Source organism: Typopeltis vanoorti, chromosome 12 (assembly GCF_054136105.1).
Source record: "Typopeltis vanoorti isolate ZY-2024b chromosome 12, IOZ_Tvanoo_1.0, whole genome shotgun sequence".
NCBI classification, from domain to species: Eukaryota; Metazoa; Arthropoda; class Arachnida; order Uropygi; family Thelyphonidae; genus Typopeltis; species Typopeltis vanoorti.
The window spans coordinates 119,811,917-119,829,359 of NC_143560.1; the positions used below are offsets into that span (position 1 = coordinate 119,811,917).

Sequence of the window (17,443 nt, forward strand, 5' to 3'; positions counted from 1 at the left end):
ATAAAGGTGGTTCCAAGGCTGCTGTTGAAAATTACCGGCCAATCAGCATAACAGGAATCATTATCAAGGTCTTGGAGAAAATAGTCACGAGGAAAATACAAGATTGGATAGAAGAAAATGGGATACTGTATAGGGGACAGCATCGTTTTGTGAAGGGTAGGTCATGCCTCAGTATTAAAACACTGACGGCTGAACTGGATAAGGGTAATGGGTTTACAGTGATTCTACTGGACCTTGCTAAGGCCTTTGACAGGATACCACATGGAATTCTAATCAGTAAATTGCAGTATATGGGGATGGATATAGGGTTGGTGAGATGGATAGGAGGGTGGTTGACGGAGAGATATCAGAGAGTGGTTTATTCAGGAGTAGAGTCCACAAGACGGCCTGTGACTAGTGGTGTGCCACAAGGATCTGTTCTTGGACCACTGCTGTTTAATTTGTTCATTAGTGATATAGGAAAGGATCTGAGAGGAACAGTTCATTTGTTTGCAGATGATGCAAAGTTGGGTAGGGCAATAGTGAATGCAGATGACGTCAAAATTTTGCAAGATGATTTGGATAGATTGGAGGTCTGGGCTAAGGTGAATGGATGTCACAATTTAATGTGGCAAAATGTAAGGTTATACATTTTGGAGTGAAAAGATTAGCAGCAGATTACTACATTAGTAGAACTGTACTCCAGGAAATTGATGAGGCACGAGATTTAGGTGTTGGTGGATAAGGAGTTGAAGTTTAGGGGGCACATTGCAAAAGTGGCCAAATCAGCTCATCAAATCACTTGGTTGCTGAAGAATACATTGACAAGCAGAGACAAGCAGGTTATTGTTCCTCTGTATCGAGCCTTGATAAGACCCCATTTCTACTACTGTGCCCAGCTTTGGTCACCTATTCTTGATGGGGAGGAGGAGGTGGAGAGGATCCAGAGGCGAGTGACCAAGATGACAGCAGGTCTGTGGAATGAACCTTATGAGAACAGGTTGAAGATTTGTGGGTTGCAAAAATTGGTTGATAGGCAGAGGAGGGGAGATATGATTGAGACATTCAAATTACTGAAGGGTTTCTATAAAATTAATTCAGAAGATATTTTTGAGAACAGGGCTGGTTGTGGGAGGACTAAGGGACATCCATGGAAACTGGACAAAAGTGTGGTTAGTAAAGGTGTTAGAGCTGGGTTCTTTACTTTTAGAGTGGTGAATGAGTGGAATGTGCTTCCAGAGTCTGTGGTGGATGCCGTGACAGTGAATGAGTTTAAGGCGAGGTATGATAGATACTGTATTAATGTCGAATAGTTGTGATGAATATGATTTGGGGCCTCCCTCAATGAGTCTAATGACTCCCTGGAGTTGCCCGTAATAATAATAATTCCTATCATGATTTGTTGCAATTTTCTGATATATTGTTATAACAAGTGAGTCTGCTATAGTGAGACTGACTGTATTTCATTTTTTACAGATAGTATTATGAGAACATTACTCGGGTCATCCAGAACTTGACCTTCTCACCAGGCTTTCTACATTATGTAGCGTAACTCTGCAAAACTTTTATACCTCCATGTTTCAGCACTTCTGGTCTAACATGATCTACTTCAGCTGTCTTTCCAGATTTCAAGTTTCTGGTGGCTTTTTTCCCTACCTCTAGTATTATACTCATTCTTCCATTTCTAAACTGTTTCAACAGTCTTCAGAACACTTTGCCACCTTCACAATATTTGCCTTTAGTATTCTTACCAGTCTTCTCATGACTTTAGTTACTTTTACACGTAGGCTGGGGTATAAGGTATGGGTAGTAGGGGTAGCAACCTCTGCCTGTATAGTTCCATTTCTTTTTCACTGATGGTTCTTATGTTGATGGTACCATTCTTGAACTCTGCTGATGTTGAGTTGGGATTTCTTCCAGGATTTGTTTTAGTTGTTGTTGACCTTTCACTTTGCCCTGGTTCCACAATGAAAACAACTGGGTTTTGTTTAACTGGGTGACAGCCCAGCAGCATGAAATACTGTCATATTACACCATCATTTTGTATTATCTTTTAATGCCACTAAGAATACAATTTTGTTAGCTAAATCTCAAATTGCCATTCTATCTTCATTCATTCAGAATCCAGGCATATACTTACTAACAGGGTGCACCACAAAAAGATGAGGATTGGACATTACGTCAGAAGACCTGGTCAATTCTCCACATTCCTTTAAGGCTACATGGATGTCTCCTCTCAGTTGTCAAGCTTTGACAATTCTCTTGCTGAACTGAAAAATCCCATTCAGCTTTGCAAATAACATTTCATTCTTGCACTTTGTATGATCAATCTTAAACAATGATCACCATGCAATCCTTCAGTGAGTGCAGACAACTCAGTCAACTTCACAACTTTCCTGAAACACTTGCTTCATTCCCCTTACCTGCCATAATGCCCAGATTTTCAGAGATCAGATCTCGCTCTTCTTTGACTGACATTTACTTTTAATCTTTCCTATAACATCATAGTTTCAGCCTCCAAAAAAACATGGTGTCCTTTTCCAACTGAGACATTATTTCTTTATATGTCCAGCACAGCACTACCTAACCTTAGAATACTCCTCTCGACTTTACAATAAAAATTTTGCTAAATATTAGTGACATTATCCAGAAGCAGTTCAATTAAGTGATGAGCTGCACATAGCCTCATTTCAATCTTGCAGGTCATACTTTCTACAGCTGAAGTACTGTCCCAATGAAATGGCAGCATCATTCTTTCATGTTCCCCAAGAACTTCAATAATTTGTTCAAAAAACAAAAACATCAAGTTTCTTGATGTTTTTGCCTCTAGTCCACAAACAGCATTAATGTGACACAGTGAACATTTTATTTATTTTGGGAAGTATTAACATCTTAAATGCTATCTATAATTCAACTATTCCCATCAAAAGAGGCTAAAATCTTGACAAATATCAAATTTCAGTTAAGATCCAGATTGATTATGCTAACTACTTATTCTCCGTGAACATCCTTTACATCTGTTCTGTGGAAAACTCGGTCAACAGTTCTCCCACCTGTAAACTACACACACATTTAGACATTTTGGCCCACCTGTGATAACTGTACTACAGTTTTTAACATCGCATGGGGTAGGACTGGTGCAAAGCATAAAGTCCAATGGATCAAGGAAAGATGTCTTCAGCATACGTTATGTCACATGTATACTTATAACAGGAAACCAGTTGACAATACTTGACAAGAAAAAAAAATTGCGATTTTACTTATATTTTATATAAACCTAAGGTGATCAAGTTTGTGCACTGAGAGATGACCACAACAATGTGAAGTATCCACTACAGCAGAATCCCTCCTATGCAATATATGCATTCCATTATACTGCACAAGAAGAATTCCATTATTATAATATAACATGTGATATTATTATATTTAAAATTTCCACTGTGCATTTTGATGACTCTTGAAGAGTTACCTCCAATGAATCTGAAAGTCCAAATGCATCTTTGGTAAAATGTAAATATATTTTGAGAAAATAATACATACGTCCTTATAATACATCCTTATAAGATAGATAACTTGATTTTCATTGTAAAATAAAATGCATCAATTTAAATATTTTCCACACACAATAAAGTTTTATATAAAATAACTTTATGGAAAAATATAATTTAAATAGACATGAATCCTCACATTAGATTAAAAAACAAGGATGAAAGTAAAGATATAAATTTGTTAAGTATTATTATTATTATTATTATCTTGGCCTGCATGGAGTCAAAAGACTCATTGTGGGAGATCGTTTTTAGGAAATACAAAGTGTATCATACCACTCCTTGAACCCATTAACCGTCCTCACTCCAACCACCCTCTCAGGCAATGCATTCCAAGGTTCAACCACCCTCCACACTCCTCACCCTCTTGCACACAGCCTCCTTTTGCAACTTCCAGGGATGGTCCCTTGTCATTGCTCCTTCCCGCCATTCCCAAGTGAAAGAACTCTCCAATGTCTACCCTGTAACTGCCTCTCAATAGTTTAAAAGTCTCAATCATATCACCTCTCCTCCTATCCACCAAACTCTGCAGTCCACATTCCCTCAGTCAATCCTCATAACTCATATTGTACAGTCCTGAAACCATCTTTGTTATCTGCCTCTGTACCCTTTCCACAGTCAATTTATCCCCTTCAAATCCTGGGGACCAAATCTGAGAACAATAATCTAAGTGTGATCTGATCAGGGCCTTATACAACAGAATGATAACTCTTTTATCTCTGCAGGTCAGCATCCTTCTCAGTATTGCAGCAATCCTCTGAGTTACCCTCACCACCTTTGCAATAAGTTCCCTGAATTTCAGTTTTCTATCAATCATCGCACCCAGATCTCGTCTCCCCTACCTCCTCCAGTACAGTTCCTCCAATCGAGTATGCATCCTCCCATCGATGGATCCCAAACCTCAAGACTTTACATTTTGCTGCATTGAACTGACAACCCACCCCATTTATTTGCCCATCTGGCTAGTTTATTCAAATCCTCTTGCAGGGCTGCCACATCTGCACTATTACTGATAACCCTTCCTAACTTCTACAAACAACTCATCTACAAACAACTGAATGTCCCCTTGCAATCCATTGACAATATCATTGATATAAAGACTGAACAATACAGGTCCCAGTACTGAGCCCTGTGGAACCCCCACTTGTAACCTTCTGCTTCCTTGATATTGCCCCATCGTACACATACTACTCAATCAATGATATCCTTTTATTAGTTAAGCAAGTTAATTATCTACACAAGTATTATTATTAAAAGAACACGTAAGACCACAGCAATAACTTTTTATTAAAGGTACAGATATTTCATACTAAAACTAATAGTACATCTTCAGTGTCACACAAACAGTTATAGGAATGGAATACAAGTAATGAACATTTGGTGGATCACCTATTAGAATACAATTGTTGCCGTGTGCTAGGAAATAATAGAAAATAATAATTAATCTTTAAGATAATTCGTTTTTTATTGATTACATAAAATAAAAGTCTCCCAGATCTTCGAGAGAGAGAGACAATCATTTCGATTTAAATTCGGTTGGTGTAAAATAGCGTCACAACTTTCTTTAAAAGGGCGTTCATATTTGAACCTGCATCTATGGAGGAGAATAGCTTTATTTCACTGGATATGAGTAGTGTTAATACTGTGTTGTGCTAGACCAGAATTCTGAGGTTTGTTGTATTCAATATAATATTGATGCTCTTTAATTCTTTTTTCCACAGAACAGCCAGTTTGTCCAAAATAATAGACATCGCATTCACATGGTATTTGGTAAATGCCAGCCAAAGATAGAGATGACAGTTTATCCTTTGTAGAAGGTAATAAAGAAGAAATTTTGTTGATAGGGACATACGTGGAATCAATTGGTGCTTTTTCAAAATTCTACCTATAGGTTCTGAGATTCTTGGAATGTAAAGGATTGGAACTGCAGACTGCTGAAGAAACCTTAGGCATTGGAACATAAGATTCAATTATCTGTTGGATTTGATTAGGGTTGTAATTATTCGATTACATTAACTTTTTAATGATTTGAACGTTCTTGTTGTAAGATTACTGGAGAAGAGCAAACTTTATGTGCTCTATTAATTAGAGATTTTATTGTATTCCATTCCTATAGCTGTTTGTATGACACTGAAGATGTACTATTAGTTTTAGTATGAAATATCTGTACCTTTAATAAAAAGTTATTACTGTGGTCTTTTAATAATGATACTATGCCACAGGTACCTCTAAAAACAAATATTATTATTATTAATATGTAACACCTTCAGGGAGTCCAGAGACACATCGATGGAGGGCACCTACTCTACAACTCTCCATCTCCACCAATCCACCAAATGCAACTATCTTCATCATATACACCAACACTATCTACCGCCGACTACCACCACTAGTATTTTCATAGACAATCATCACAAACATCCATGCCCACGGCAGGATTCGAAGCCATGATATGCTAACCACTCAGCCAACCAGGCCAGTGATGTGCAATTACAGAACATGACATCAAGATACCCATGTTCTGTAATTACACATCCAGTTTGCTGATTATTATTATTATTTTTTTTAAAATGTAGGCATAACAAGATGGCAAACATTTAAAACTGTGATCACATATTTTTTTATACAAATGACTGGATTTATGCAACATTTGCATATCTTATATAAATATTACACTATAAACAAAAGTAATATACCCAGATATTTTTAATAAGAAAAACTGAATTCCACAAAAATACCTGTAATTTTGCCAATGGTATTATATCACAGTTCTGTGGCCTATGCCAAACAGTTTTCTGATTAGTAGCATTATAATAATAAAATCGTGAAGTATTTTGGTCAAAGAGTTCCCACCACTGATTGTTATTAGTTTTCTTCCTGCAAAGAGTTAACAAAAAAAAATTTAAATAAAATAAATAAATATATATATATATATATATATATGCTACAAAATGTAAAATTCATCATGATTCAGCAAATCTTAGAATATTAAAGGAATTCTTCAAAGAGAAGAAGGAAGATCTCTAAGACAAATAAGAAACAGTAATCAGAAGCACAGAAGCCAGTGAGAAGGCCATAAGGAAGGAGTAAGAGGCTGTAAATTAAAGGCATTGAGAAGAATAAAAAGTTAAAAGAGTAGAATTAGAACAGGGAACTAGGAGGAGGAAACAGTGTAATGGCATTCAAAGAAGACTCAGAGCTGGAGTTTAGAATACAAATTCAGTGTCAAATATTGGACTTGCAGTTTGAAGACAAAACAAGCAAAAGAAAAGTGGAATAAGAAGTAACAGTGGAACAGAACAGCCAGTGATGGAAAACACAGATGTGAGTACATGAAAAAAGGAATGCAAGAATGTCTAGAAGAGATTAAATGCATAAAGTTATTCCTCAATTGTTTTGCTCCAGTATTCTCTCAACATACAAACTTTAATATCCCTCTCCCATTCCTTTTCAATATAATGTTCACAAAAGCAAGTGGCTTTATTTATGACATTTAAAGTGAAACTTGCACAAGATTATAGTGCAATTTAATTGTGTGTGTACACGTGTTAAAATGCTTCGATGTAAGTATATGTTATGTAGAACAAGTTAATGATTACTTATCCAATAATTCAAATAATACTAGAATTATTAATTATTACTGAATAAGTACAATAAGCTAGGAGTGATTGTTATTTTGAGGACTATTATTTATGTGCTTAATTCGGTGACTCAGCATATGCTAGACACTAAGAATGCTTGTAAAAGTAGTCCAATCATCTCGATCTATGGACTTAATATCTTATTAGTGGAGGTGATTTATAGTTCTGAGTATTTACTACATTATTTTCTTCTCTGCTCTCCTGTTATCATGTCCCAGACTGATTTAAATATCTTTCTTAGTACTTAGTTTTCAAACAGTTGCATTGCTACTTTCTCTGTCTCACTGTAATGCACACTTTTGGTTCAGTGTGCAAAAATTCTGAATGACTTAATTATATTAAATGCAGAGTTAAATGTTAATGAATACTTTAATATTCTTATAACTGGGATACAACAAGCATTCCATATGGTTAAATAACATTAATCAACAAATTAAAAAAAAAACTTTTATAAATGAAATTAATTTAGGTGATTCTAATATATTCAAGGTGATGGTAAAATTCCTTATCTGCAACAAAAAATTACATCACACAAGATTTTCAAAAAACATGATTCCAATGGGGGTTTTGAATATTCTATCGTGAATTAGTAATAATACTAAACTTTTTAAATTGCTGTAATTTAACTGTCTCTTTTGAAGCAACTGCCTTAATGTATGTAACTTTGAAAATGAATAGAGGAATAATGTGTGTAACTCAAACTCAATCAGTTTTCACTCAGACATCTTTAAATCTTCACTTTTTTTAAAAAATTTATTAGTATTAAAAAATATGGACACCTTTTCTTATGTATGTAGGTCATTCACAAGTGCTACACAGCAACATAACATTACTCGAATGATAAGGACAGTAACTGCACTGTTTTGGGTGTAATAAATGGGATGCAGATAAAAAGTGGGCTCTTCATTGCTACACATCTTGTCATGTTAATATGAGGCAATGGATTCAGGGAAAAGGCTGATCTATGACTTGTGAAGTGCTAATAATTGTAAAGAACAAAATGATCATGCAACAATCTAATTAGTTAAATTCAGGTTTCTCTAAATCAGCAACTAGAATTGAACCTGTGGTTGCATATCTTATAGTAGTCTAGTATTATGATACCAGGAACCAGGCCCTCACCTAAAATTTGAGAGGGCCAGGGCAAGAATGAAGATCCACATACCACATGTCTAAATATGTAAGTTATAAATCAAGCTTACAAACTGTTAAATTATTAACTGTTAGAAGTGAAATTGAACGTTTGAAAGTTCTAGCATCCTACCTTGACAAATATACCTTCATAACAACGAAAATCAAAAAATATATATAAATCTATGGTTTTAAACGAGAAAGTTGGGAAAATATTAGATGAGTGAATTTAATTATTATTCCACGTGTGTGGGTGTTCTGTTGATGGGCTAGCAATGTTTGGATGAGAAATGAAATAAAGACATAATTCAAAAAAAAAAAAAAAAAAAATCAGCTAACGCCTTTTTATTCCCATATACGGGAGTAGGCGAGGCCATTTAGCCCCATCTAACTTTCATAAATTATATATTTATCACATTAAATTATTTTACCATAAGACTGATTCTGAATCTTTCATTTTTTTTTTTTAATCTCCTATTTAATAATTTTTGTGTTCGTGATATGTGGGCCCTCTAAAACATTGGACCTAGGTAAAAGGTATCCATCTTGTCTGGTCTAAGAGCCGCACTAACAGAAACATTGCAACAAGGCTGGCTACACAGGCACTTTTTTTTTTCTCTCTAATAATGTAACTATTTCCATATTTCTATTTCATTAACAACAGAATAGAAGTTTACTTCCACAGGGAAGCATAGTTCCTGCGGAAATAGCATTTGCTTCCACAGCACTAGGCTGCCTGAAGAAATATAGGTGTCATTCTAGTTGCTGATTACAGGATCTTTTTGATAAGCCTTTCTTTGTCTAGTTCCTGATTTAGTCAATCTTTGGCATATCAGCAGGGTTTTTTCTTGGAAACTCTGATTTTAACCTAGCATCTAAGAAAATTGACTGCAGAACTATTATAGAAAATGATTCCAGTGTCAGAATTTATGGCCAACAGATAGTGGCATTTGTCTGTTGTACTCTCTCTCACCTGAAAGCCTTGGTTCAATGACAGCTAGAGCTCACAATGAGTGAACACTGAAGGATGGAGGCTGGCTATTTATTCATCAACCAGAAGGCCAAGTTCTGCTGGCTCCATTTGGGAGAATAAAGGCATTAGAGAATTTACCGTATTAGTGAAAATGATGGAACCCATAATATTTATTAATTAAACTACACCTGTTATTTCTTAAGTATAAAAGACTATATTTCTGGCTTTGATTCTGCACCTGGCTTTGTGTCACTAATGTACCTCTATTTCTAACTAAATATTTTCATCAGCCAACCTGGTTCTGTGACTGGCAGTGAGTCGGGCAGTTCTCTTGATTGCCCCACATCATGATTGGATAGATGTTGAACATCTATCCAATCATGATGAAACTAAACTGCAAACAAGATTCAAAAATTTATGGGAAAAAAATTATACAGGCATAGCCTGATCATGTGACATGCTAGGTTCCAGACCATCATGTAGTGAATCACTGCCTTCCCCCCACCCACCCTTAATACTACTACTTTTTCCTTTCCAGGCTTATAGACCAAGTGGCCTGTTCCAGACTCAATTCCACCTTTTTAAGGATCTTCCCTTTGCATCAGGTACCTTTTGGATGGTAATTTAGAATTTGTTTAGGTATTCTGCTTCTATTCATTCTGAACATGTGTTCTTTCCATTTTTCTCTATTGAAATAAATGTTTCATTTAGGGAGCTTGTAATTCCAAGTTTATTTCTGATTTCTCTCATTTTGTCCATTACTATGATTCCTTCAGTTCTGAGTAGAAATCTCATTTCAGATGATTCAATTCTTCTATAATAAATTTAGTTTAATCCTTTATCCAAGTGTGAGCAAACAAAGTTTGCGCCTGAAAGTATCTTCAGGACTGGGGTAAGGTGGTGCAACACCAGGGATATCTCCAGTCCTGAAGATACTTTCAGGTGCAAACTTTGTTTGCTCACACTTGGATAAAGGATTAAACTAAATTTATTATATTCTAACCAAGTGAAAAATAAACTTTCAACATTCAATTCTTCTCTCATCTGCTTTTTTTATTATCCATATCTCACTGCAATAAAGTAAGGCAGGTTTAGCTACTGTATTGTAGATTCTTATTCGTGCGTGTTTTTGTACATAATTGGGTTTAAACATTTTATTTATAATGGCTGTTACTTTTAAAAAGCTTGATAGCTTTGGTTCTATATCTGCTTTATTTTCATATGACATTATGCATTCTAAATATTTGAATGTATTTACTTGCTCTCTTATTTTGTTGTTTATTACTATTTTGCTTCTTACTGGATTAGCACCTCTGAAGGCCATGACTTTTGGTTTGTCTGTTGATATTTCCATACCATATGTTTTTATTAGATTATTTAGACTGCATTAGTAAAGCCTCTGCTACTAATGGCTGGCAAAAAGTTAAGTGAGCGCGTTTAGTAGTTGGAAGGGGTTCAATCATTCGATGCTGTTGGCATACTCTCCCCAGAGGAGTCTTTGGACTTCCTGGAGGTGTCACATAATAATAATAATGATGATGATGATTTTGTAATTCATCGTCATTGTTTGCAAGGATTATTTGGTCATCAGCAAAAAATTAGAGTAGCTAATCTGTTGTTATGGTTTATCATGAATGCTCCTTCATTAGTTATCTTCCATTCTTTTATGATTTTATCTATGTATATATTAAATAAAACCGGTGAGAGAGGACAACCCTGAAGTACTCCTCTATTTATTGGTTTCTAGCTTGATGTTAAATTATTGTACTCCCTTAATACTTATTAAGGAAAAAAGGTTATTCTCAATATCTTGGCTTAAGAGAACATGCCAACCAGTTTGGTTATCAATCTACACCATTAAGAGTTTTTTTGTTGTCATGTTTACAGATCACTGCAGTATTAAATAGTGATTTTTTTGGGGGAAATAAAAGCACTTCGCACCTCACTAAAAACTTTAGCCCTGTTTCAAACAACTGTAACAACAGTAATGTGAAAAACGTTTAGCCTGCAGCTTATCTCAGGGTTCAATACACAATCGTCACTAAATTTGATCATTAGTGTAATGTAACAGGGTTTACATGCCTTCTTTTCAATGGAAGCAACAGTACCCTTAATTTGAATTTTATCTGCATTATTAACAATAATAAAATAATTATAAACAGCTTATAATTTACAGCAAAACAAGAGATGCAGTGAATAATGTTAAATAGTTCATGAAACTTGAGAATTATTGATTCACGGGAACTGGTCATAATTGAAAAGTATTGTATGAGCGATCATTGTAAAACAAAGCATCATAAGATAGGGTATTATTGTATATTAATATCCTGATAAGATAAGATTGCACTATTAGAGGTAAACACAAAAACAAAGAGGCTGTGCAGTTTGTTAAACAATTAGGAGTATTAATTCATCAGTCTAGGAGATGGCGGCTGGAAGCAGTTTAATGGAGTAACGGAAAGGGTCTAAACAAGAAACGATACATATGATTTTTGCACTTTTAGCACACAAGATGGGAGTGCAATAGTTTTTAAGATGAATTTGGGAATGGCTTCCTGGCTTTCTTTAAAAAAATTCGCAGTAAGTAACTTCTATGGAATACTTAATATATATGTTTCCACTTAACTCTGAGGCGATCATTATATTAATTCATCAGTCTAGGACAGGGGTCAGGAACCGGCGGCTCCAGAGTTGCATGCAGCTCTTGGCTGAACAAAGTGTAGCTCTTTTATATTGAATTAAAAGCTACACAATTAATACAAACAACTAAATATTGTTTTTTGATACGGCCTGTTTGGCACTAGATACTATGCATGTGACGTGTGTTACGCATGAAATTTTATGACATGAACAACTGACAACTATGTTACATTTGAAATACCGCTAAATGTTAACCCTGCCTAAGGTAACTAGCGGCACGGCGAAAATTTGAACTAATTAATCATCTGTCCTGTCAAACACCACGGCTTTTAGATACATATGGATTTTAACTGTCAAAATAAATATTCGGTTAGTTAACTTATTTATTGTGGTACTAAACTGGTGTTTAATTTAGTGTCAGGTAATGTTATACACAAATTAATTTTTATTATGTTAAATTTGTGTTTTTACATGCAGGTAAATTTGTGATAATAACCCTCCTAATATAGTTCAAGAAAAAGAAAAATAATCGAAGAAAAAATAGAGGATTCAATAAAATGTGGATAGAGAAATTTGCATTTATAGAAGTAAATAGAAATCCGCAATGTTTAATTTGCTATCTATGACTTCAAAATAACAAATCAAGTAATGTCGAACGACATTTTCGAGGAAAACATTTAGACTTCAGTAAAAAATATCCTGAGGGTAATAATAGAAAAAAAGCTATTGAAGAATTACAAAAGAAAACATTGCTTCAGCAAAGAAATTTGTCAACTTGGACAAAATCTTCGTCGAATACTACTCAAGCAAGTTTTTTGTTATCCCTTGAAATAGCAAAAGAGGGAAAATCTTTTACCGATGGTGAATTTCTAAAAAATTGCATGTGTAATGTCTCTGAAATTCTATTTAAGGATATAAAAAATAAGGAAGAGATGCGTAAAAAAATTAAAGATTTACCTTTTTCGGCTAAAACTGTCAAGGAATGGATTGTAACAATTTCTGCAGAAGTTTCAAATAAGCTGGGAGCGCTGTATTGCTATGCAAGGGGACTATTTTACTGTGTGTAAACATACATAAATAAAGTAATTGCTCATAAACAGAGCTAGTCTCGAAACCTTTTGATACCACCTCTTATACAAATTATGGATATTAATTCTGCCGATTTTATATCTATTGCGGTTGATGAATCAAATAATATTTCCAATATTGCACAATGCTGATTGATGGTTGAATATGATTGCGAAAAATAAGGGGTTTGTTAAATTATTCTCCACTCGTATTCCACATGGAATTATTTCATTTCATTCATTTTGCATCAAGATTAGTTGCAAATTCTTTGGGATTATTACCACAACTAAAAAGAGTGATGGATGTTGTTGTGCCAATGATCAATTTCATCCAATTTCAGGCGTTGAATCACAGACTTTTTGACACATTTTTAGAGGAACTAGGTAGTCAACATAAAGATTTAGTGACATTTACATCTGTACGATGGTTATCAAGAGGAAAAGCATTAAAACGTTTTTTTCAGTGCTTAAAAGAAGTAATAGTTTTCTTAACTGCTAAAAATTATAATGTAAATCATGTGGAACTTCTCAGTAATCCCGAATGGATACAAAATTTTTGTTTTTTGCTTGATATGACAGAACATTTTAATAAGCTAAATTTGAAGTTGCAAGGGAAGGAAAACACAGCCTTACAAAATTACCAGTGGAAGTCCTTACCTTTGAACAGAAACTAAGAGTGTTTTTCGAAGATGTTACTGAAGAAAAATTTATATATTTTGAATATCTAAAAAATTATAGATTGAATTTAAATCAAGAAAAAGTTGATTGCAAAATATTCGCTGAAATGATTACTGTAATTTTAGATTCATTTACAAGCAGATTTCAGGATTTTAAAAATGATGAAATTTATATTACATCCGTTAAATTGCAATTTAAAATTAATAGATATTGAAGCTTTTCCCAGAATATCAATTGCAGAACTACAAATGGAGCTTCTGAAAATTCAGAATAAAAGCATCTGGGTACAAAATCTTCAGGAAATGGCAGCACAAATTGAAGAAAATGAGGAAACTATGGAAGAAACACCACAGGAAATTATATTTAAATGTTGGAATTCTTTCCCAAATAATTATTCAAAGTGACTTGCTTTTGGGGGTTTTGACTCTTTTTGGTTCGGTTCAACGTACAATTGGGAACAATTTTTCTCTTCGATGAATTACATTAAAAATAAGTATAGGAACAAACTGACTAATGAAAGTTTAAAAGCCGAATTACTATTAAAGTGCACGGCATACAATCCAGATTTACGTAAATTGGCTGAGAAGATGAAAAATCAAAAGTCTCATTAGTGAATTTTAAATTAAAACAATCAATATCTATTAAAATACAATATTATGTATTTTTGTTCGGACTAATTCTTTTTACAATACAAATTCTGACTTTTTTGCAATATTATACTTACTTAAACATGTTTTGTGATTAAAAACTTAATCAAACTTAATGTTTTTATTTAGCATCCATCATAACATGCAGTGAACAACTACAAGGAACTGACAAATTAAATCACAGAGGACTGAAGGAAACAATAAGATGGTGGCTGATGATAACTCGGCAAGGCTTTTTATTATTATTATTACGGGCAACTCCAGGGAGTCATTAGACTCATCGAGGGAGGCCCCAAATCATATTCATCACAACTATTCGACATTCATACAGTATCTATCATACCTCGCCTTAAACTCATTCACTGTCACAGCATCCACCACAGACTCTGGCAGCCCATTCCACTCATTCACCACTCTAAAAGTAAAGAACCCAGCTCTAACACCTTTACTAACCACACTTTTGCCTAGTTTCCATGGATGTCCCCTAGTCCTCCCACAACCAGCCTTTTTCTCAAAAATATCTTCTGAATTAATTTTATAGAAATCCTTCAGTAATTTGAATGTCTCAATCATATCTCCCCTCCTCCGCCTATCAACCAATTTTTGCAACCCACAAATCCTCAACCTGTTCTCATAAGGTTCATTCCACAGACCTGCTGTCATCTTGGTCACTCGCCTCTGGATCCTCTCAACCTCCTCCCCATCAAGAAGAAACCTAGGACCAAATCTGGGAACAGTAGTCAAGATGGGGGTCTTATCAAGGCTCGATACAGAGGAACTATAACTTGCTTGTCTCTGCTTGTCAACGTATTCTTCAGCAACCAAGTGATTTGATGAGCTGATTTGGCCACTTTTGCAATGTGTCCCCTAAATTTCAATTCCTTATCCACCAACACTCCTAAATCTCGTGCCTCATCAATTTCCTGGAGCACGGTTCCACCAATGCAGTAAACTGCCTCCAATCTTTTCACCCCAAAATGCATAACCTTACATTTTGCCACATTAAATTGACATCCATTCTCCCTAGCTCAGACCTCCAATCTATCCAAATCATCCTGCAAAATTTTGACGTCATCTGCATTCACTATTGCCCTACCCAACTTCGCATCATCTGCAAACAAATGAACTGTTTCTCTCAGATCCTTTCCTATATCATTTATAAACAAATTAAACAGCAGTGGTCCAAGAACAGATCCTTGTGGCACACCACTAGTCACAGGCCGTCTTGTGGACTCTACTCCTGAGTAAACCACTCTCTGATATCTCTCCGTCAACCACCCTCCTATCAATCTCACCAACCCTATGTCCATTCCCATATGCTGCAATTTACTGATTAGAATTCCATGTGGTATCCTGTCAAAGGCCTTAGCAAGGTCCAGTAGAATCACTGTAAACCCATTACCCTTATCCAGTTCAGCCGTCACTGTGTTATAATATGTGAGCAAGTTACTGAGGCATGACCTACCCTTCACAAAACCATGCTATCCCCGATACAGTATCCCATTTTCTTCTATCCAATCTTGTATTTTCCTCTTGACTATTTTCTCTAAGACCTTGATAATGATTCCTGTTATGCTGATTGGCCGGTAATTTTCAACAGCAGCCTTGGAACCACCTTTGTGCAGTGGAACTATTTTCCCCTCTTTCCACCCCCTTGGGACTGACTCAGTCCTGAGGCTCAAATTAAACAAAATGGTCAAGGGCACTGACAATTCTTTGGCCGTTTCACGCACGACACGAGCTGGTATACCATCCAATCCCACAGATGTATTGACATTGAGGTTCTGTAATAGACTAGTTACCTCTACTTCATTCATCACAATTCCAGTATAAGCTGTTGGTTCTTCCATTTCTGCAAAGTCACCACCTGGATGATATACTCTTGCAAAGTGCTCGCTCAGTAATTCCACAACATCGACTGATTCGGTTACCTCCCTACCCTCAGCATTTTTTAAGATCATTCTACCATGAGCATTTTTCCTTTTACTTGCAACATATTGAAAAAACTGTTTGGGATTCTCTTTAGCCTGCATGGCCAATTTCCTTTCGTAATCTGCTTTTGCTTTTCTTACCACCCTTGTTACCATCCTGGCCTGAGCTTTATACTGTTCCTGCACCTGATGGTCACCCTTCTCCTTAAAATCCCTCCACAATTGTTTCTTTTTTTGCAGCTCAAGCTTAATAGTGTTATTCATCCATTTAACCCCTACCTGATTTATTATTCGGACTCTTGGTATACAGTCAACCATTGCCTCCTGCAAACAGTTTTTAACCACCTCCCATGCACTATCAACATCCAGCCCTTGCAGTTTTACATGCCATGCCATTGAGCCAAGCACACACCTAAGCTTGTCATACTTACCAGCCCGGTAATTCCACATGTACCCTGTCTTAATTGTAAATTCGACTCCTTTAGCCATCTCCCAAGTCATGACCTTATGGTCACTCTCACCAATTGGTGGCAACATGGTCATGTTCGTTACAGCTACATTCTCAGTTGCAATTACTAGGTCCAGCACTCTCTGCCCCCTGGTATTTTCCAATACATGTTGCCGTAGATAGTTGTCCCTTAATAAATGCATAAAATCCAATTCCTTCCTCCCATGTGCCCTCTCCTCTTTCCAGTCAATGTTATCATAATTGAAATCACCAATAATAATTACCCTCCTTCCACTCATTTCTTCTATATGCTTATGCATACTATCCCCACCATCCACTCCATCACCCGGTCTATAGCAGCACCATATTGTATATTTTGTTCTGCTAGATTCTATCTCACACCAAACAGCCTCAAATGTGCTTTTTTCCCCATCCTGCAGTTCAACTTCTATACTCCTTGGCTGAAGCTCATCAGCTATCATCAATAACACTCCTCCCCCCTTTTTATTCACCCTGTCACTCCTGAACACGCTATACCCATCGCATTTAATCCCACTAGCTTTATCATCTTCTGTCAGCCATGTTTCACTAATACCGACAACCTGTGGCATGGAAGTGCCAACCATGGCCAAAAACTCTTCCTTCTTGTTCCTAATACTCCTGGCATTAGTGTACATGAATCGCAGAAGCCCATTTGTCCCATCCCTACTTTGATGCCTTATACGAACTATCCCATTCTGATTTGTTGTCGGTCGTACTC

The 17,443-nt window shown here is 35.7% G+C and overlaps 1 protein-coding gene across 2 annotated transcripts in view; it reads right to left on the minus strand.

Annotated features, from left to right (window-relative positions):
- Positions 1-17,443, minus strand: part of LOC150101178 (uncharacterized) — a 322,911-nt gene that overhangs the window by 272,900 nt on the left and 32,568 nt on the right. For both annotated transcript variants that reach the window (XM_090401128.1, XM_090401129.1), the window contains exon 3: positions 6,266-6,404. In XM_090401128.1, coding sequence (XP_090257254.1) covers positions 6,266-6,404 — 139 coding nt within the window. The remainder of the gene's footprint in view (positions 1-6,265; positions 6,405-17,443) is intronic.